Below are 22349 nucleotides of genomic sequence, written 5' to 3'. Positions count from 1 at the left end.
CTACACAATTCCTGTAACATGACCTGCCAACTCTTGTACTCAGTGCCCCGTCCGATGAAGGACAGCATGCCATATGTCTTTTTGGCCACTCTATCGACTTGCATTGCCACTTTCAGGGTACAATGGACCTGAACACCCAGATCTCTGCGTACTTCAGTTTTCCCCAGTACGTTTCCATTTACCAAATAGTTCACTGTTGAATCTTCCAAAATGCATCTCTTCGCATTTGCCTGGATTGAACTCCATCTGCCATTTTTCTGCCCAACTGTCCAATCTATCTATATTCTGCTATATTCTCTCACAGTTCCCTTCACTGTCCGCTACTCCACCAGTCTTAGTGTCATCTGCAAACTTGCTAATCAGACCACCTATACCTTCTTCCAGATCATTTATGTATGTCACAAAGGTCAGTGGTCCCAACATGGATCCCTGTGGAACACCACTGATCACAATTCTCTATTTTGAGAAATTCCCTTCCACTACTACTCTTTGTTTCCTGCTGCCAAGCCAATTCATTATATATCTAGCTTGTACACTGGATGCCATGCGACTTAACTTTCTCTATCAGCCTACCATGAGGAACCTTATCAAATGTCTTACTGAAGTCCAAGGATATGACATCTACATTTCCCCTCTCGCTTCCCTCAGTTACCTGGGATAGATCCCATTTGGACCTGGGAACTTGTCCATTTTAATTCTTTTTAGAATACCCAACACTTTTTCCCTCCTTATGCCAACTTGACCTCGAGTAATCAAACATCTTTCCCTTACCCCAACATCCGTCATTCCCTCTCCTCGATGAATACAGATGCAAAGTACTCATTAAGAATCTCAACCATTTTCTCTGACTCCACACATAACTTCCCTCCTTTGTCCTTGAGCAGGCCAACTTCTTTTCTAGTTACCCTCTTGCATCTTATATATGAATCAAAGGCTTTGGGATTTTCCTTAACACTGCTTGCTAAAGATATTTCATGAACCACGACCCCCAGCCCTCTTAATTCCTCGTTTCATTTTGGTCCTACTTTCCCGATATTCTTCCAAAGCTTCGTCTGTTTTCAGTCACTTAGACCTTATGTATACTTCCTTGTTCCTTTTAGCTAGTCTCACAATTTCACCTGTCATCCAATGTTCCCAAACCTTGCCATTTCTATGCCTCATTTTCACAGGAACATGTCTGTCCTGTACTTTAATCAACCTGTCTTTAAAAATCTACCAATGTGGATTTATCCTCAAACAGCTGCTCCCAAACTATACTCCCCAACTCCTGCCGAATTTTGCTATAGTTGAGTTTCCCCCAATTTAACACTTTTTCTTTAGGACCACTATCGCCTTTGTCCAGGAATATTCTAAAATTTTTGGAATTGTGATCTCTATTCCCAAAGTAATCCCCTACTGAAACTTCAACAACTTATTTGGGCTGTAAATGCTTAAGTGTGTCAAATCAAACCCGAGTCCAACAAATATTTTAAACCAACTGCTAGTTAGTGGAAATAATTTAGTATTGCAAGATTGCTCAGAAACTTCTTTAAAAATGCCTTGGTGGTAAAATTATCAATTTCAATGATTCATCTTCTGATAGTCACTAAAACACTAATACTCATTAAATGATGTCAGCAACATGGATAACATACCATGAAATTTGGTATGCTCAACCATCAATCTGTGTGAGTGGAAAGTTCTAAAACAGTTCAAGTAAAAATGATAAGCATGACACAACAAGATGCTGTTGTGGTTCTGTTCGCCGAGCTGGGAGTTTTTGTTGCAAACGTTTCATTCCCTTTCTAGGTGACATCCTCAGTGCTTGGAAGCCTCCTGTGAAGCGCTTCGGTGCTGATTCCTCCGGCATTTATAGTGGTTTGAATCTGCCGCTTCCGGTTGTCAGTTGCTGTCCGCTGCAGTGGCCGGTATATAGGGTTTAGGTCGATGTGTCTGTTGATAGAATTTGTGGATGAGTGCCATGCCTCTAGGAATTCCCTGGCTGTTCTCTGTTTGGCTTGCCCTATAATAGTGGTGTTGTCCCAATCAAATTCATGTTGTTTGTCATCTGAGTGTATGGCTACTAAGGATAGCTGATAGTGTCGTTTCGTGGCTAGTTGGTGTTCATGGATTCAAACCACTATAAATGCCGGACGAATCAGCACAGAAGCGCTTCACAGGAGGCTCCCAAGCACTGAGGATGTCACCTAGAAAGGGGACGAAACGTTTGCAACAAAAACTCCCAGCTCGGCGAACAGAACCACAACAACGAGCACCTGAGCTACAAATCTTCTCACAAACTTTGAACAACAAGATGCATGATGGCATGATTGATGGAAGGAAATTAAATTCTATGGCAATTTTCAAATGTAAATACATGCTGAACATCATGTTTCCTGCAGGAGGTTAAATGCATGCTTATGACAGTGGTTGAATTGAAGAAGAAGGAGTGACTTCATGGATGAATAGATGATGGAATAGGCACCACAGTGGCCTACGTAAGGAACACATCTAATGAATATTCAGGTCCCATACAACAAATTAGATCGAGAGGTGCCTGTGAATAAGTAACACAAGCATTACAGTTATGTCAAGGGGACCTAGTCTGTAGTCCAATATCTGAACATGTGTCTCAACAATCAGTCAGATATCATGTTCACACCACATGGAACAGGTACATGGAATTAGAATGGAAGTATGCACGCTACTCCTTTGAAATTTGGTTTCATTTTCAAATCGCGGGATACTATTAGTGCATAGAGTGTTCATGTCCTTCAGAATATATGAAAAGACCAGTTCAATTCTTGGTATGGAAAATGAATTGTTCTGGAGGAATGATTCTGTAAGTGTGTTACATCTGACCCAGAGTGGAATCCTTATGATGATGATGCCATAACCACAGTGATTCAGAATGAATTTGATCAGATCTCTGTATCAGATGCAAAGACCATGAATTTGATCGTTCTGAATCACGTTAATTGAGGTCAGAAGTATCTTTGCACAATTCATTCAGTCAATAATCTGTGCCATATTAATTTAATGTGAATTAGCAATGTTTGTTTTTGCATTTCCTCTGCACAGAATTCGACCACCATTTATGGAAGGATTCTTGGAGAATTCATAGGTCTAATAATGCATCACATTCTACACTAAGATCCCTTTGTCTTCTGAGCTCCACAGTTCCAACAATTTTTCAAACTGTTTCTCCCAAATGACTTAGAAGTAGTTCATTTATATCTAGGACCATGGAGTAGATTTTCTGATCTACCATCTGTTCCGTTGTTTAGAACATCTTACATGATCATCTGTCTTAAATGTCAATCATCTGCAGGTTTTATTGCTGTGAGCAGTAAGAACTGATATGTATTAATTTAAGACATGAATATTTCTTTCTATTTACATTTTCTCTCCCATAATTATATATATAAAATGTATATTGCATAAGTTCTTATTTTCACTTTTAGTCTTTTTCTTTTACATTTTTGTTGACATGCTTTGCTTAGATTTCTTTGGCTACGACTTTTCAATATGTTCTGGGCTTCTAATTTATCACATTATTCATGACATATCTTTGTACTCCTAAGGTTTATGAAATTATGTACTCCCATCTATCCTTCCATTGACAGTATTCACTGTGCAATAACATATTTGCATACTTACTTTCTTTGCATACTTAAGGAGCAATTCTCCCCAGTCAGTAATATTCTTATAACACTATTGCAGGATTTACAAAGATTTGAAATTGATGCCATTACCAAATTGCATTCTAATAGCATCGACCTGTTGTGTACAATTATTCTGCAGTTGGATTAATGAACATTCTGATACTTACATCATTGAAGTCACTTGTTAGCTGCTTCATAAATAATAGATGACATCACTATTTCAGGAGTATTGTGACTATTTTTTTTAATTGAAGTTAATTGTTCCCTTTTCAAAAAATACATATTTCACTGTTTACAGCTAACAAATATAGATTTATCCTATTTTTCTACAAAAAATATAAATTTGGCTGTTGAATCTGAACTGCACAATGTGAAAAGTTTTTGGAGTTATTTAAAATTATGGTACCAATTTGGGACGATATTATCTGGAAGTTCAGTTTCTAATGATCATTCAGCCAAAATCAACATTTTAATAAGTCTATTAAATATTTATGTATATTGAACTCCCCTGAAATAGAATATAGAGCCATTTCTTGTTCGACAGTGTCTAATCTATCTATTGAACTTGAAAGGAATTCATTTTGATCAGTTGATTTCCACTAACACATCATCCAAATCTTATCAAGTTATATCTGACAAAGACATTTGAGATAATTTGTTGAAGATGAAAAAATATCTGGGACTTCTACATAGTTTATTTTGACCTTTTCTAATATTAGAAAATTAATTTCTGAGCAGAAACGATTGTATTGGGTCTGTCATAAAGATGAATACAATCCCTTAAAGCTATTTTTTCTTTAATTCATCAGTGTGCATGCTTGCAGTTTGACATATACAAGTCTGCTGTCAGAGCTTCAAATATTTTTAAGAAATTGTGTTGCATATGAAATATAAATAAGCTCTGATATGTGCAAATTTAAGTTATTCTGAACCATGAATTAGCTCAGCTTATGAACATACCCATTATATTTTATGTCTGTCTGCCTGTGCTGTCTGTGCCATACTATACCCGAAATGGAAATTGTACTTTATATTTCAGATTTGTCCTTTTCCTATTATCTGAAGAAATTTGCTGATTATAAGAGTTTTACCTCTATTAAGGCTAAATCTCCTTCAAACCTCTGATAGACTGGCCCTAACAGCAGCCGCTTTACTTCTTTACAGGCACCATCCATCAGCCTGACATGGCTGCCGATGGGCCAGTCATATTGTCTATATTTCATACACAAACATCAGAGCTGCTGACAGCACTTTGCACACTAGGAAATTGCTTCTGCTGTGAACAGAATTTAAAACAGAGTTGCTTGTGCTCCACTATGTGTTTATGACCTTAGGAATAGAAGCGTTATCCTGAATAGATAATGTTGTGATGTTTCTGTATATTATTTATCACTTGTTTTTTGAGTTACAATTTTCAGTTCTTATTGATTAGAAATTTAAGTCTTCCCATTGCTTCCCACTAGAGAAGTTTTATACTGATACATTTTCAGGTTCTCAAAATTTGGATTTTACTTTATTTATGTGTAGTGACAGAAACCACTGAAGAGAGAAAGTTCATTATTTATTGCTCAAAAGTTCAAAACAAACATATTTAAAAAGGTATTATATGAAATCCTGCATTGCAGAGCTCAGTTCAGTCATGTAGAAAGCTCAATATTGCTGTGGATACAGATAAAACTTTAATGCAGCTGCATGACTTTCCAAGATATCTATTGAAAGAACATTGAAAAATCTGTTATTGAAAAAAAACTACTTAAAAATCAAAGGAAAGTATTACGAAAAGAGAATCTTTTGTGTGTACTTTATGTAAAAATTTCTTTATGTTTTCATAATATATGCCAATATGGCAAAATAATATTCCTGTCTGGCTCATTGAATAAAAATGAGCACATTATCCAATGTATTTGGAGTCCTATTATTTTGCAGGTAATTACAGTTTCAGTAACTCCTCTCCAGAACAGATGTACAAGCGATGCATCTGGGAATTAATCATCAAGACAGTATCTATTGCATCATTTCATACTTTACCCCAAACCACAAAATTATAAATTTAAGATGACTATAAGTTGCAATTCCTTTAAAATTCGTCCACCAGGCCACTTTCAAATTTCACAGCCAGCCACTTAGCACAATATACTTTTATTCACTTTAGAATTAATCTCCTAAAGGTTTGACCTTTACTTATTCAGGAGAAAGCAAAGTTAAATTGTTTTAGTAAAATATTTCAACCTTGAAGCTAGTTTACGTATTTTCAAGTTACATTTTATGTTGACTTTTATTCTCTCTAACAGAAAGCAAGCATGGAATTCTACATTGACATCCACGCTCATTCAACTATGATGAATGGATTTATGTATGGAAACATCTTTGAGGATGAAGAGAGATTCCAGAGGCAAGCAGTCTTTCCTCGGCTTCTCTGCCAAAATGCTGAGGATTTTTCATTTGTAAGCAGATTTTCCTTAATTACTTTAGTAACTTTGTTATTTCAAGGCTTTACCAGGTTTTTACACATTTGTTTCCACTTCAGTAGCATTTTTGTCTATTTCTTCAGAAAATATTTCATTCATACATAAGAACCATGTTTTTGATATAGTGTCAATTTACAAAAATTATAAAGTAACCATGGGGAAAACTTACTGAAATCCCATGTTAGAGAATAATAAGAGTCTCAGAGATGTACAGCATGGAAACAGACCATCCAACTCATCCATGCTGACCAGATACCCAAACCTAATCTAGTCCCACTTGCCAGCACCCGATCCATATCCCTCCAAAACCTTCCTATTCCTATACCCTTCCAGATGCCTTTTAAGTGGCGGCACAGTGGCTCAGTGGTTAGTACTACTGCCTCACAGCGCCAGGGACCCGGGTTTGATTCCCACCTCGGATGACTGTCTGTGTGGGATTTGCCAATTCTCCCCGTATCTGAATGGGTTTCCTCCAGTTTCCTCCCACAATCCAAAGATGTGCAAGGCAGGTAAATTGGCCATACTACATTGTCCATAGTGGTAGGTGCATTAGTCAGGGTAAATATAGGGTTGGGGAATGGGTCTGTGTGGGTTACTGTTTCGATGGTGAGTGCAGACTTGTTGGGCCAAATGGCCTGTTTCCATACTGTAGGGAATCTAATCTAATTTCAAAAACAAAGTGTTGTAATTGTACCAGCCTCCACCACTTCCTCTGGCAGCTCATCCCATACACGCACCACCCTGTTTGAAAAATTTGCTCTTTGTGTCCCTTTTATATCTTTCCCCTCTCAACCTAAACCTATGCTCTCCAGTTTTGGACTCCCCAACCCCAGGGAAAAGACTTTGTCTACTTACCCTATCCATGCCCCTCATGATTTTATAAACCTCTACAAAGTCACCCCTCAGCCTCTGATGGTCCAGGGAAAACAGCTCCAGCCTATTCAGCCTCTCCCTGTAGCTCAAATCCTCCAACCCTGGCAACATCCTTGTACAAAGTTAAAAATCACACAACACCAGGTTATAGTCCAACAGGTTTAATCGGAAGAACTAGCTTTCAGAACGCTGCTCCTTCATCAGGTAGTTGTGGAGTACACAATTGTAAGACACAGAATTTATTGCAAAAGTTTACAGTGTGATGTAAACTTTTGCTATAAATTCTGTGTCTTACAAATGTGTACTCCACAACCAAATGATGAAGGGGCAGCGTATAGAAAGCTAGTGCTTCCAATTAAACCTGTTGGACCATAACCTGGTGCTGTGTGATTTTTAACTTTGTACACCTCAGTCCAACACCGGCATCTCCAAATCATAACATCCTTGTAAACCTTTTCTGATTCAAGTTTCACAACATCCTTCCAATAGGAATTTCAATCTGTTTTCTTAAGTTTTCTCTGGTTGATATTTTGGAAATTGATAAACATTCTCTCAAAGATGATATTAATAGTAGTTTATTTCAGTTAGACAAATTTTGGCTGCAAACTAAAGTATCCATTGTCAGTGAAATGTTTCATTTGCATTGTTGTTTCACAAAGATTAGATTTTCTTACATTAAAGTAAATAATTTTGAAATTTCTAAGTCCATGACTTCATTGGTACAAATACTAATAAAGCAGAGCAAACTGACAAACAAGCTAAAGCTGATGAATTTTGGGTATTGAGTCATTTGCATGATTGCAACAGATACATTATACCTACTTATTTTTCATAAATTTACTCCCCACCAATCACATTAAGTGGGATGGAAAATTGTTCTTATACTGCTGACAATGCCACTTATGTTAGTTATCAGAAAGTACATAAACTGAATTAGCAGTGAAATCTTCATCAATATGGACTGGTACATTACTTACATAGTACTTTAATACATAGACACCATTCTACCACAAACTATACTTATTGAAATAGGAAAGTATATGTGTTCAGGAATCCATTGTCTGCCTGCATTGCTGGAGTACCATGTTGGTCTAATTTCCATGAAGGATGTGTGGGATTTTGTCTGAGTGCTTCATTGTTTTTTTTTTGTTTTATCCAAAAACATAATGGACTGGAGTTGTTCACACTCTGCAGACACTTAAACATGGCAGGCAAGACTCAGATTCTGAAGTCCAACAATTTCCAATTTATCCCATTTTAGATCCCACCTGGCTGCCTCCAATCTGCAGGCGCTAAACTGTCCTGCATCTCTCCTATTCCAGTCAGAGAACTTTTTTTGAAGACAGATGCCCCAAGGTAGAAATCTCCTCAATCTCCCCATCATTGCAGGAAGGTTCAGCACATGGGGGTCAAATTTCTTCAGTCTTGTTAACTTAATAATATTCAGTTTAGGCCGGATTGGAAAGTGGGACGTGACAAAATTATGGGTTCTTTTGTCTTTTCTGACGGTCAACCTTCAGGTGCACAATACACCCACTCAAATGGATGAGCATAAAAATCATATCATGTGAAGTAATTCTCCTCTTGGCAAGTTTGGAATTGAAGAAGTGTCCGTGCTTTCAGGGTTTGGTTGTAATGCAAAAATAAGCCTCTTCTGCTTTGAATTTCTCGAGGGAGACATCTCTTTCACTATGTCCAAGCAATGGGTTTTATGAGGTTAGACATCGAAAGTTAAATTAGATTAAATTAGATTTTAGATTAAATTAGATTACTTACAGTGTGGAAACAGGCCCTTCGGCCCAACAAGTCCACACCGACCCGCCGAAGCACAATCCACCCATACCCCTACATTTACCCCTTACCTAACACTACGGGCAATTTAGCATGGCCAATTCACCTGACCCGCACATCTTTGGACTGTGGGAGGAAACCGGAGCACCCGGAGGAAACCCACGCAGACACAGGGAGAACGTGCAAACTCCACACAGTCAGTCGCCTGAGGCGGGAATTGAACCCAGGTCCCTGGCGCTGTGAGGCAGCAGTGCTAACCACTGTGCCACCGTGCCACCCACTAACAGGCCCTTTGGGCCAACAAGTCCACACCGACCCTCTGAAGAGTAACCCACCCAGACTCATTCCCCAACCGTATATTTACCCCTGACAAGTGCACCTAACATAATGGGCAATTTAGCATTGCCAATTCACCTGACCCGCACATCTTTGGATTGTGGGAGGAAACCCACACAGACAAGGCCAGATTATGCAAACTCCACACAGGCTGTTTGAGTTTGAGTACCAATCCTAGTGCTGATGAAAGGATCCAACTTGAATTGTCGGCTCCCCTCCTCCTCTGATGCTGCTTGACCTTCTGTGCTTTCTCCAGCTCCACTCTTTATCCACTCTGATCTCCAGCGTCTGCAGTTCTCAGTATCTACCAATACCATCCATGCAACTATCCCAACCCTCAGAACTTGATTGAGTTTGATGGAACTAATGGGCAGTGGATGGACCTTCACTGTCAGATTTTTTCTCATTTACTCATGGTCCATCACTGGCTGGCCAGATTTTCTCACCAGTCTCCCATTGCCCTTGAAAAGGTGGGTGAGCTGCCTTTTTGAACCACCCTGTAGTCCGTGTGCTGTAGGTTGACCCACAATGTCATTAGGAAGGGATTTCCAGGATTTTGACCTCACGACAGTGAAAGATATATATTTTCAAGGCAGGATGGTGAGTGGCACCAAGGGGAACTTGCAAATGGTGTTCTTGCCATGTATCTGCTGCCCTAGTCCTGTTTTGTTCTTTGTCAAAGATGGACAGGCTTTGGGGAGTCAGGAGGTGAGTTACTCACTGCAATATTCCTAGTCTTTGACCTGCTCTTGTAGCCATTGTTTGGATGTAGAGAGTCCAGTTGAGTTTCTGGTCAATGGTAACCCCCAAGAATATTGATAGTAAGGGATGATAACACCGTTGAATGTCATGGGATGATGGAGGTCTTTTATAGGAGATGGTCATTACCTGACATTTGTGTTGTGCAAGTGTTACTTGCCACTTGTCAATTTATCCTGGATAATGTCCAGATTTTGTTGCATTTGTACATGTATTGCTTCATTATCTGAGGAATCACAATTGGCGTTGAACATTGTACAATCAGCAGTGAACATATTGCTTCTTACCTTATGATGGAAGGAAGGTCATTGATGAAGCAGTTGAAGATGGCTCAGCTTAGGAAACTACACTAAGGAACTCCTTCAGGAATGTCCTGAAGCTGAAATAACTAATCTTCAACCATCATAGCCATCTTCCAAAGTGCCAGGCATGACTCCAAACAGCAGAAAGTTTGCCCTTAATACCCAATGATTCCAGTTTTGCTGGGGCTTCTTGACACCACGTTCTGTTAAATCTGGCCTTGATGTCAATGGTTGTCACTCTCACCTCACCTCTGGAATCCAGTTCTTTCGTCCACGTATGATCCACGACTGCAATAAGGTCAGGAGTTCAGTGGTGGAACCCAAACCGATTATTGTTGAGCATGATAGCACTGTTATTTTCAAGAATAGTGTGGCAGGCCAGTAATTGGCTGGGTTGGATTTGTCCAGCACACACCTGAGCAATTTTCCACACTGTGGAGTAGATGCTTGTGTTGCAACTGTACTGAAATGGTTTGGCTTGGACGGGGATATAGAGTCACAGAGTCATAGAGATGTACAGTATGGAAACAGATCCTTCTGTTCAACTTGTCCATGCTGACCAGATATCCTAAATTAATCTAGTCCTATTTGCCAGCATGTGGCCCATATCCCTTTAAATCCTCCCTATTCATATACCCATCCAGATGCCTTTTAAATGTTGTAATTGTACCAGCCTCCACCACTTCCTCTAGCAGCTCATTCCATACATACACTACCCCCTGCGTAAAACATTGCCCCTTAGGGTCCCTTTTAAATTTTTCTCATTTTACCCTAAATCTATTGTCTCTAGTGGATTCCCCACTCCAGGAAAATACTTTGTCTATTTATCCATCCATGCCCCTCATGATTTTATAAACCTCTATAAGGTCACCCCTCAGCTTCTGAAGCTCCAGGAAAAACAGCCCCAGCATATTCAACCTCTCCCTATAGCTCAAACCTTCCAACCCTGGCAAACATCCTTGTAAATCTTTTCTGAACCTTCTCAAGTTTCACAACATCCTTCCGATAGGAGGGAGACCAGAATTGCACACAATATTCCAAAGGTGGCTGAACCAATGTCTTGTACAGCCACAACTCTTATACTCGATGCTCTGACCAATAAAGGAAAACATATCAAATCCCTTCTTCCCTATGCTGTCTACCTGTGAGTCCACTTTCAAGGAACTATGAGCTTGCACTCAAAGATCTCTGTGTTCAGTAACATTCCTTAGGACTTGCACTTCAAGGCCTTCTTGGTCAGCAACACTCCCCAGGACCTTACCATTATGTGTATAAGTCCTACTCCCTATATGAATAGGGAGGATTTAAAGGGATATGGGCCACATGCTGGCAAATAGGACTAGATTAATTTAGACCCCAATTTTGTCTTTCCAAAATGCAACACCTCACATTTATCTAAATTAAACTCCATTTGCCACTCCTCAGCCCTTTTGCCCATCTGATCAAGATCCCATTGTACTCTGAGGTGAGCTTCATTGCTGTCCACTACTCCTCCGATTTTGGTGTCATTTGCAAACTCGGAAACCATACCGCCTATACCAAATCATTTATGTAAATGAAGAAAGGCAGTGGACCCAGCGCCAATCCTGTGACACACCACTGGTGACAGGCCTCCAGTCTGAAAGGCAAATCTCTACCACCACCCTCTCTGTCTTCTAACATCAAACCAGTTCAATATCCAAATGGCTAATTTTCCCTGTAATCCATGTGATCTAACCTTGCTAACCAATCCCCCATGGGAAACTTTGTTGAACGCCCGACTGAAACCCAGATAGATCACGTCCACAGCTCTGCCCTCATCAATCCCCTTTGTTACTTGTTTAAAAAACTCAGTCAAGTTAGTGAGACATGATTTCCCACGCAGAAAACCATGTTGACTTTCCCTTATCAGTCCTTGCCTTTCCAAATACATGTAAATCCTGTCCCTCAAGATTTCCTCCAACAACTTGCCCATTGCCGATGTCAGGCACAGTGGTCTCTTTTCTCTGGCTTTTCCTTACCACTTTCTTAAATACTGACACCACGGTAGGCAATCTCCAGTCTTCTGGCACCTCACCTGTGACTATCGATGATATAAATATCTCAGCAACAGGCCCGGCAATCACTTCCCTTGCTTTCCACTGGTTTTTAGAGTACGCCTGATCAGGTCCTGGGGATTTATCCACCTTTATGCATTTTAAGACATCCAGCATCTCTTCCTCTGTAATATGGACATGTTTCAAGGTGTCACCATCTATTTCCCTACATTCTATATTTACCATGTCCTTCTCCGCAGTAAACACTGATGCAAAATACTCGTTTAGAATCTCCCTCATCTCCTATGTGGCTCTACACATAGGCTGCCTTGCTGATCTTTCAGGGGCCCTATTTTCTCCTTAATTACCCTTTTGTCCTTAATGTATTTATAAAATCCCTTTGGATTCTTATGAACCCTATTTTCTAAAGCTATCTCATGGCCCCTTTGCCGTCCTGATTTCCCTCTTAAGTGTACTCCTACTGCCTTTATACTCTTCTAAGGATTCACGCAATCTCTGCTGTCTGTCCTGACATATACTTCCTTCTTTTTCTTGACCAAAACCTCAATTTCTCTCATCATCCAGCATTCCCTACACCTACCAGCCTGCCTGTCACCCAAACAGGAATATACCACCTGTGGACTCTCTTTATCTCATTTTTGAACACTTCCCATTTTCCAGCTAACCCTTTACGTGCAAGCATCTGCACCCAATCGACTTTTGAAATTTTTTGCCTAATACCATCAAAATTGGCCTTTCTCCAATTTAGAACTTTAACTTTTAGGTCCAGTCTAACATTTCCCATCACTATTTTAAAACTAATAGAATTATGGCACTGGCCCCAAAGTGCTCCCCCACTGATTCCTCAGTCACCTGCCCTGCCTTATTTCCCAAAAGTAGGTCAATTTTTGCACCTTCTCTAGTAGGTACATCCACATATTGAATCAGAAAATTTTCTTGTACACACTTAACAAATTCCTCTCCATCTAAACCCTTAACACTATGGCAGTCCCAGTCAATATTTGGAAAGTTAAAATTCCCTACCATTACCACCCTATTATTCTTACAGATAACTGAGATCTCCTTACAAATTTGTTTCTCTGCTGACTACTGCATGGATCTGCCATTCAATCCTAATAAGGTGATCATCCTTTTATTATTTCTCAGTTCCACCCAAATAACTTCCCTGGATGTTTTCCCAAGAGTATCCTCCCTAAGTACAGCTGTAATGCTATCCCTTATTAAAAATGCCACTTCCCGTCTTCTCTTGTCCCCTTTTCTATCTTTCCGATAGCATTTGTATCCTGGAACAATAAGCTGCCAGTCCTGTTCATCCTGAAACCCATGCCTCTGTAATTGCTATGATATCCCAGTCCCATGTTCCTAATCATGCCCTGAGTTCAACTGTCTTCCCTGTTAGGCCTCTTGCATTGAAATAAATGCAGTTTAATTATCAGTCCTTCCTCGTTCTCTGCTTTGTTCCTGCCTGCCCTGTCTGTTTGACTTGCTCCTTTTCCCAACTGTACCAGTCTCAGACTGATCTCTTGCCTCACTATTTTCCTGGGCCCCACGCCCTCACATTACCAGTTTAAATCCTCCTGAGCAGCGCTAGCAAATCTCTCTGCCAGTATATTAGTCCCCTTCCAATTCAGGTGCAATCCATTCTTCTTATACAGATCACTTCTCTCCCAGAAGAGATTCCAATGATCCAAAAACGTGAATCCTTCTCCCCTGCACCAGCTGCTCAGCCAAGCATTCATCACTCTATCCTCCTATTCCTACCTTCACTAGCTTGTAGCACTGGGAGCAATCCAGACATTACTATCCTCAAGGACCTCCTTTTTAAATTCCTGCCTAAGTTTCTATATTCTTCCTTCAGAACTTCATCCTTTTCCCATACTATGTCATTTGTTCCAATGTGCACCCACTCCCCTCTGAGAATATTCTGCACTCTCTCCAAGGTATTCTTGATCCTGGCACCAGGGAGGCAACACAGCATTCTGATTTATCACTGCTAGCTGTAGGAATGCCTTTCTGTCCTCTGACTAGAGAGTCCCCTATCAACATCAATCTCTTGGAACCTGACGGGTTTGGAGCATAAGTCTTCAGTACTGTTGCCAGAATGTTGTCAGGATCTATAGCCTTTGCAGTATCCAGGGCCTCCAGTCATTTCTTGATAGCATGTGCAGTGAATCAAATTGGCTGAAGACTGGCATCTGTAATGCTGGGGATCACTGAAGGAGGATGAGATAGATCATCCATTTGCCTCTGGCTGAAGATTGCTGAAAATGCTGCGGCGTTATCTTTTTCACTGATGTGTTGGGCTCTTCCATCATTGACGATATGGATATTTGTGGAAACATCTCCAGTGACATGTTTAATCGTCCACCACCATCCACAACTGGATGTGGCGGGATTGCAGAGCTTAGATCTGATCCCTTAATTGTTGGAATGTTTAGCTCTGTCAATCACATGCTGCTTCTGTTTTTTGGCTTGCAAGCAGCCCTGTTTGATAGCTTCACAAGGTTAAAGCATTATTTTTAGGTGTGGTGCTGCTTCTGGCATGTCCTCCTGTACTTCCCATTAAATCAGGGTTGTTTCCTGGCTTGATAATAATAGTTAAGTGGGGGAACACTGAGTTGTGAGATTGCAGAATGTGCTGGAGTATAATTCTGTGACTGCTAATGGCCCATAGCTCCTCATGGATGCCCAGTCTTGAGCTGCTGGATCGTTTCGAAGTCTGTCCCATTTAGCACAGTGATAGTGCCACACAGCATGATTCAGGTTATTCTCAATGTGAAAGTGGGACTTTGTCTCTGCAAGGACTATGCAGTGGTTACTCTTACTGATACTCTCATGGACAGATCGTCTTCTGCCAGCAGATTGGTGAGGATGAGTTCTAGTATATTTTTCCTTCTTGTTGTGTCCTTCACTACCTGGAGTAAACCGAGTTTAGCAGTTATATCCTTTAGAACCTGACGAGCTCACTTAGTCGTGCTGCTGCCGAGCCAGTCTTGGTGGTGGACACTGAAAGCTCCACTTGTAGTATATTTTGCGCCATTGCTGCACTCAGTGCTTCCTCCAAGTGTTGTTCAACCTGGAGGAGTAGTGATTCTCAGCTGAGGGAGGGTAGAACGTGGAAATCAGAGGTTTCCTTGCCTTTGGTTTATCTGAAACCATGGGTTTTCAGAGTCCAGAGTCAATGCTGAGAACTCTGAGGAGAAACCCCTATGAAAGGTCTCTTGTGCAAATTCAGCCTCATGAATATTTGACATAAGTCCTGATCTATAAAAGCAGAAAGTGGAAACAAGATTAAAAAAGCAAATCCCCGTTACTGCAAATCCATCTCCTGTGGATCAGAATTCATTTTACTTCAAGCAAAAAAAAACTCTTTACTGCAACAACTCAAAAGAAACTATTAGCTGGTCTACTGGTTATTTTATTTGTGATAATATGTGACTACTTGAGAAAGGCAGAAAGGCATGTAAATTTCCACAGCCTGCATACTGGTTCCAGCCCATCCTCAAGTTATTTTTTCAAAAGGCGGAATGGAAATATGGCAAAACCATGTAGTGGCTGGGCACTTTGTGAAAGGCCAAATAAGATCTTTTGTCAGAGGTTGAAAAGAATTTTCCAGTCGGTGTCTAAATCACCAGAGACATCACGAGACAGTGTGACTGCTGGGAGGCAGTCTCCCAGAGACAGGTGAGACAGACACTGCTCCCAGTGGGTTTGAAGACCTTCCTTTCTGCAGACTTCATAAGCACCTACAGGCAGATTGCCCTCCCCCACCAACTACTATAACAACTTTTTTGACCATTTGTATTTTTCATATTTAATTTCAGCTGTTTCCAAAATAGACCAATTTGTTGAGTGTTTGAGTTTCCATGTGGTGTGTGCTGTCATTAGTTTGTCCTGCAAAAATATTACAGTTGGCAATGAAGTGAGTTTGGAAATGTGACTGTTTCGTTTGCAGAAGCTTCCAACAAATAAGTAGAGGGATTGTGAGTCTTTTCTTTCTCTGACTTTAAAATTCTGTTGTCGATTGTTTGTCGACATGGATGAACTGACATTTAAAATGGCTGCATCAACAAGTATGATCGGGTGACTGGAAGGACGCAGTTTTGTCTGAGAATCTATCAGTGTGTGTGTGGAGATGATTTCATTGCTGATAATACCCTTGATGTTCATGATCATCCAGTTGTTGATCAGAAATTGTGGCAAAGGGAAAGACAGATATTTCTCTCTGAAACAACCCGAGAACTGTATGACACATTGGCAGAGTTTTTTGAAAGATTGAGCAGTAGGTTACTGTTCACAATCCCTAGCCATTGGATATTTCAGAAAGCTATTCATTTGGGACAAGGATTCATTTTCCCAGTGAGGAAATTGGAGATTTTATCTGGTTTTGAAAAAGCTGTCTGTCTATTGTAATTTTGAAAAATTTCAAAACAGCATCATGGGACAGATTTGTGTGCAGCTCAAAAGTAGTCTGGAAGGTGGTTCAGTGCTTGAACAGTATGTTGTGTCCAAAAAGATTAAGGTAACACATCATGCCTGTCTATATCGCATATATTCTATGATCTCTCAGGTAATGGATACTGGTGAGGAGTGACTGATTGCCATTTGCCTCATGCACCCTCAGTCCCAATGAATGACATTCTGCTTAGATAGAGTGAAAAGTAGTGTTTTTGATTTCTGAAGGAAGAAAGTTTCATAAATGCTTGTCTCAGTTTCACAATCAAACTGATTTATAAGCCTCTAAAGCCTACATTGAATCCAATGCACCCACCACTCACTTTAGCTGCAGGCAAAATGCTGAGATGTGCTATGGCTTTGTACGCTTCCAAGTATGACATTAAGACCGCACAATTGGCTTTCAATGGTTTAATGTTCTGGGGGGGTTCTGATGAATCAAACAACAAGCAAAATTTTAGAATTTTGCTGACTTTATTAGCTTCCTGTAGGTTCCCAGAGGGAATTGTGTATGGCAATGGTCTTGGGTTTTGTTCATTGGCTTCCAAATTTGCTGACTATGAATGGAGTAAAACAGTCTGGAGTTCCACTATATAATTTTGCTTTGAAGGGAGCAGCAGAGCACACAGGACAAATTATTAAGCAGCCTCTTGTTAAACAAATGTTCAATGCAAATTGAAACAAACATCAGATGTCAGTAATTTGCAAACTTGTGAATATTTGTTTATTGATCCTAACAAGACTCACTGGCAGAACACTAGCTGAATTACTTCTTAGAAGACAGCCTCAGATTAGGTTTTTCTTACTGAAGCCACAAATTGCAGTCAGTAGAAGGAAAACAATCCAAGCAGGACACATTGAGGACTCAGGGGTTAAACATTCTGAAGGACTTATCACAGTATCAAGTGAAAGCCTGTCCTCTTATTGTACAGACAGAACACCTCAGTGGGGGGAGGCTGACTGCATCACAGAAATGGAGCCGAGTGGAACCACACATGTGGATTCCCCCTGTAGCCTGAGACAGAGGGATTTGCCCTTTTCAGACAAGACTAAAAGCCTTGTCCTCAACTCTGTTAAACTGCCTCCCACTCCCATTGTCTTTTTTCCCCTCCATATTAGCATAGGTATGTGAATCCCCCATTTACAGAAGGCAAAACCCTCTGCCTTAATCTCTTCCCAGCAACACATAATCATGAAGAATACGATAATCAGTTTCTGTAATACATTCATACGTAATCACAGGACATCGACATTTATCAAGCTTTGTAAATTCGTAATTACCTACTTTAAACTATGTGATGACAATCGCCCATGTGACTGATAAACCTTTTGTTTAATTCCTATAAGGTATACTGTCTCTGTGTGTAGGTCAGAGATTTGTGGAGAAGTGTCACCACAAGTAGACACATGGCTACTTTGGGGACATTTTGAAATCTCTCGCCGGCTGTCCAGGAATGAAGCATCTACCATTGTACTGAAATTTGTGTCATCCAGGTCAGGGTCCTCCAACTCTGCCTCTGATACAGAAGGCGTGTAGCATATAGTATCTCACCTCTTGCACCCAGAGCATTTTGGAGAAATTCATTCTCTTCTTCAGGTGGCAAAAACTTCAAGGTGGAAACATCGGCTCTGTTCATCTCAGATTCCAAGGTCTCTTCAGTACTTGATGGGGAGGACGCACCCACAGATTCCAGAATAGTTGGAAAGGCTGTTGAGGAACTGAGCACATTTTGGTCACACACCACTGTGAGTTTACAGCTTTCATATGATCGATGTGTTTGTTCACACCAACCTGACTCAAAAAGTGTGGTGCTGGAAAAGCACAGCCGGTCAGACAGCATTTGAGGACAGGAGAGTCAATGTTTTGAGCATAAGCTCTTCTTGATGAAGGTTCCTGATGAAGAGCTTACACTCGAAACATCAACTCTCCTGTCCTCAGATGCTGCCTGACCAGCTGTGCTTTTCCAGCACCACACATTTTGACTCTGATCTCCAGCATCTGCAGTCCAAACTTTCTCATCGTTTATATGTGACTGCTTCTTACCCACGCAGGGCCATTCCTGTGGTTCCTGCATCAAGCTTTGTTCCAACTGTCTCTCCCACTGACCAGAATCTTGAGTCCGGCATCGGCATTCCTGATGCTGTTCCCCCCACCTGGCTCACCCAGGTCTGGAAAGATCACATTTAAGGTGCTGCAGTGTCTTCTCCCCACTAGCAACTGTGCTGGAGCTATCCCTGTAGTTGTGTGAGGGGTGGTCCTAGAATTAAATAGGAACTGGAACAGTTTAATATCTAGTGAAGCTGTAGTTTCTTTAAGCCTGCCTTCAAAGTTGGACTGCACTTTCTGCCAGATCATTGGATGATGGATGGTATGGAGATGTCCTTAAATGTTAAATACCATTCAACTTCAGAAGTACTTAAATTCCCTGCTGGTAAATGGTGGCTGTTATCTGTGACCAATACTTCCAGGAATCCGTGTATTGCAAAAGATGTACACAGTTTTTATGTTATCATGCCAGATTTGGCAAATGAACTCTGTGCCACTTTAAGTAGCACAATGACTTAGAAGATTGAGCTCATGAAAGCACCTCCATAGTTGAAGTGTTACCGAGTCCCAGCATTTACCGGTCATTCTCTCGAATGTGGGGGAGCTGTTGGCTGTAATTCTTGTCCTTATTCATACTCTGGGCATTGTCTTAAAAATGTGGCACCATCTGCATCCAATCCTGACTGTCAGACATAATTTCTCACGCCAATATCTTCATTTTGGAAATCCCTAGATGATACTAGTGCAGTTCAGCCAGTATTGATGGCAACCTTTGCCTGAGCCAATCACTTTTGCTCCCCATAATAATATGGCATCCACTACTGTGATCTGGTCTTTCCAAGTCCAAAAAGATTTCAATTCTGATTGTGACGGTCCTTTGGTTTCACTCAACACCACCAGCTGTTTCAGTTTTGGCAGAACCGAATCTTTCTGTGTCCAAAGTCTGATATTGTCAGCTGTGATTGGATGTGTGTCCAGAAAATTTAAAACCATTAGTGGCTTCTCCAGTGGTGGTATCATCAGTGGTGTATCTGTCAGCGGGAGGCAGCTCAATGCATCCGCATTTGGTACTTGGCCTCCCGGATAGTGCACCAACTTGTAATTATATTCACTTCATATTGGCATTCACGACGGAAATCAGCCTGAACCTAAGGGTGGCACTACCTTGTCCTCTTTAAGTTGACCTAGCAGTGGTTTGTAGTCCATTATTATAGTCTGTTCCGCCATAACACTTGTTTCTTCAATGCAAATAGGCTGTAAGGCAATTGAAGAATTTAGACCATTATTTGTACGATGTGAACTTTCCTTTCCTGTATTGGCTATAAAGCAATTCTGGCCCCACTGATTTAAATGGTGCTGCCATTACGCGATTTTCTTATAATGGGGATCGCACAGGTACGGAACTATTGTGTTATATCAATTCCAGACTGCATTACAAACTTACGTCCATAAAAATATTGGTAGAACTTCCTGACTCCAAATATGACTGCTAAATCTTCCTTTTCTATCTGGACATATTTACACTCAGCATTAGCCAAAGTCCTGGAAGCGTATGCTTTGGGTGTTGCTCTCCATTGGGGCACCTATGAGCTAGTACTACATTAATGCCAAATGGGGAGGCATCACATGTCAATACCAGATCTTGCTTGGGAGTGTAGTGTGCCAACACGTCAGAGGATGATAGCTATTTCTTGACTTCCCTGAAACCTATGGCTTTGCTATGCAACTATTTCCAAGGCTGACCATTTTTTAAAAGTTGATGCAAAGATGCCAGGATGGAGGCCAGGTTATGTATGAACTTTCCATAATAATTCACAAGCCCAAGGAAGGGATTAAACTCTAGCACTTTTGGTTGTCCTTACTTCAATCTTCCAATGGGTGAACCCAGTCTTGTTGACCTTGTAGCCCAAGCAGGTTACTTGGGGTGCCTAGAACACAAAATTTTCCTTTTGAAGGCATTCGTTCACTCGGGAGAAACATTTAAGGACTATGCCCAAGTTCTTTAAGTGCTCCTTATTGGGCTTACCTGTTATTAGTACATCATCTAGATAAATGGTGACCTGAGATAGACCTTGTAAAATGTTCTCCATCATCTGCTGAAAAATTGCACAGACTGACGATACCCCAAATGACCGTCTCATATATTGGTACAAACCCTTATGAGGTATTAATTGTAGCCTGCTTCTGGGAATCTTCATCGAACTGCAATTGCAAGTACGAATGGTTCATATCCAGCTTCATGACAAAAAGACCCTCTTGCAGCTTTGTGTATAAATCCTCTATGGAAGAGATTGGGTATTTATTGAGCTGCAAAAAGCAGTTTACTCTTTATTTAAAATCCACACAAAGGACAACCAACCTTTGGGCTTCACAATTGGTATGGCCGGTGCTAGCCATTCTGCAAACTGGACTGATTTGCATCACTTTCCACTCTTCTGAATTCTGCATCTACTTTTGCCCATAAGATAAATAGCACTGGTGGGCCTTGCAGAATCATGGAATTGCTTCCTGGTCAACATGCAAGTGGCTTTGACTCCTTTGATGGTCTCTCGACCTTTCTGAAAAACACGCAGATTTTAAACAGGACTTCACTCAGGTAGCCATTTTCTAATCAAACAATGTTGAGCCAATGGTCAATTTACCACATTTAAGCACTTTGTTTATTGTTGATATTGCCTGAAAGATCCAATGTTTAGTGTGTTTAGGAGAATGATCAGCAGTGGCAAGTTGGTGTCTCTCAGCAAACCCAGCCCTTCCTGATTTCAGGACCCTTGATCAGGCATTGAGTGCCACCAAGAGCTCATTGTAATCATGACTGCAAAATCCTGAATCTGAAAAGGAAAATCCTTCTCATATCCTAGTCTCATGTTCCTTTATCCTAATATCTTGCAGGTGGGATCGGGGTTGGAAGGCAGGACAGAGAGTTCCAGTGTAATTAGATTCAGAATTAGCTTCATATTCAAGAATATCATCTTCTTAAACATTGTGCTGTACTCAAAGTAATGAACTATATTGAGTCCAAAAGTAAAATATCTTTCCTGCAACAAAGTTAGAGTAAAAGACCAGAGAAACATTTATATTTCATCTTTATCTCTTGAATTAATATTTGAAAAATTCTGTATATCTTACGAGAATATTTTGACAGCTTTCATTAATAAGGGCTAGTACCAAAACTTTAACAAATAGATTTTTGCGGGTGCTGTTGATTGTTTAATATGCAAATTGAAGCTCTTGCAAAGCCCCATGCAGATAGATTTGAAGTTCACTGTTACATTGAACAAATCACTGAAGTGTAGTATTTTGCCTTTAGGCAAGGGAAACTTCATCTATATATTACACTCAACAGCCAGCTACTTCCTGTTGACTGAACACAAGGTTGACAGTGACATTAAAAGCCCTGTACACAGATGCTGGACCATAGGAAAAGGCATGTTGATACCAGCCTGTATTTTTTTTAGATAAAGAAGTTAGATGTCAAGAAAATAGTAATCGAGTAATTTGAAATTTGTAGAAATTAAAATTGTCTGATTCACCCTCTACATATGAAATAGTCCTGATTTCAGCCTAACACATCCAATGAAGATCCATTCACTGAATATTGAGCCTCCCTATTCTGGTGTGAACTCACTGTGCAGACC

At 40.5% G+C, this 22349-nt stretch overlaps 1 protein-coding gene across 1 annotated transcript in view; it reads left to right on the top strand.

Moving 5' to 3' along the window:
- Nucleotides 1–22349, top strand: part of agbl4 (AGBL carboxypeptidase 4) — a 766018-nt gene that overhangs the window by 736140 nt on the left and 7529 nt on the right. Inside the window, exon 10 of the mRNA XM_060829584.1 lies at nucleotides 5936–6088. Within this exon, the coding sequence (XP_060685567.1) occupies nucleotides 5936–6088 (153 nt within the window). The remainder of the gene's footprint in view (nucleotides 1–5935; nucleotides 6089–22349) is intronic.

Source organism: Hemiscyllium ocellatum, chromosome 9, assembly GCF_020745735.1.
Source record: "Hemiscyllium ocellatum isolate sHemOce1 chromosome 9, sHemOce1.pat.X.cur, whole genome shotgun sequence".
Taxonomy (NCBI): domain Eukaryota; kingdom Metazoa; phylum Chordata; class Chondrichthyes; order Orectolobiformes; family Hemiscylliidae; genus Hemiscyllium; species Hemiscyllium ocellatum.
Note: the sequence above shows the minus strand (reverse complement) of the source record. Positions and strands in the feature narration are given on the sequence as shown.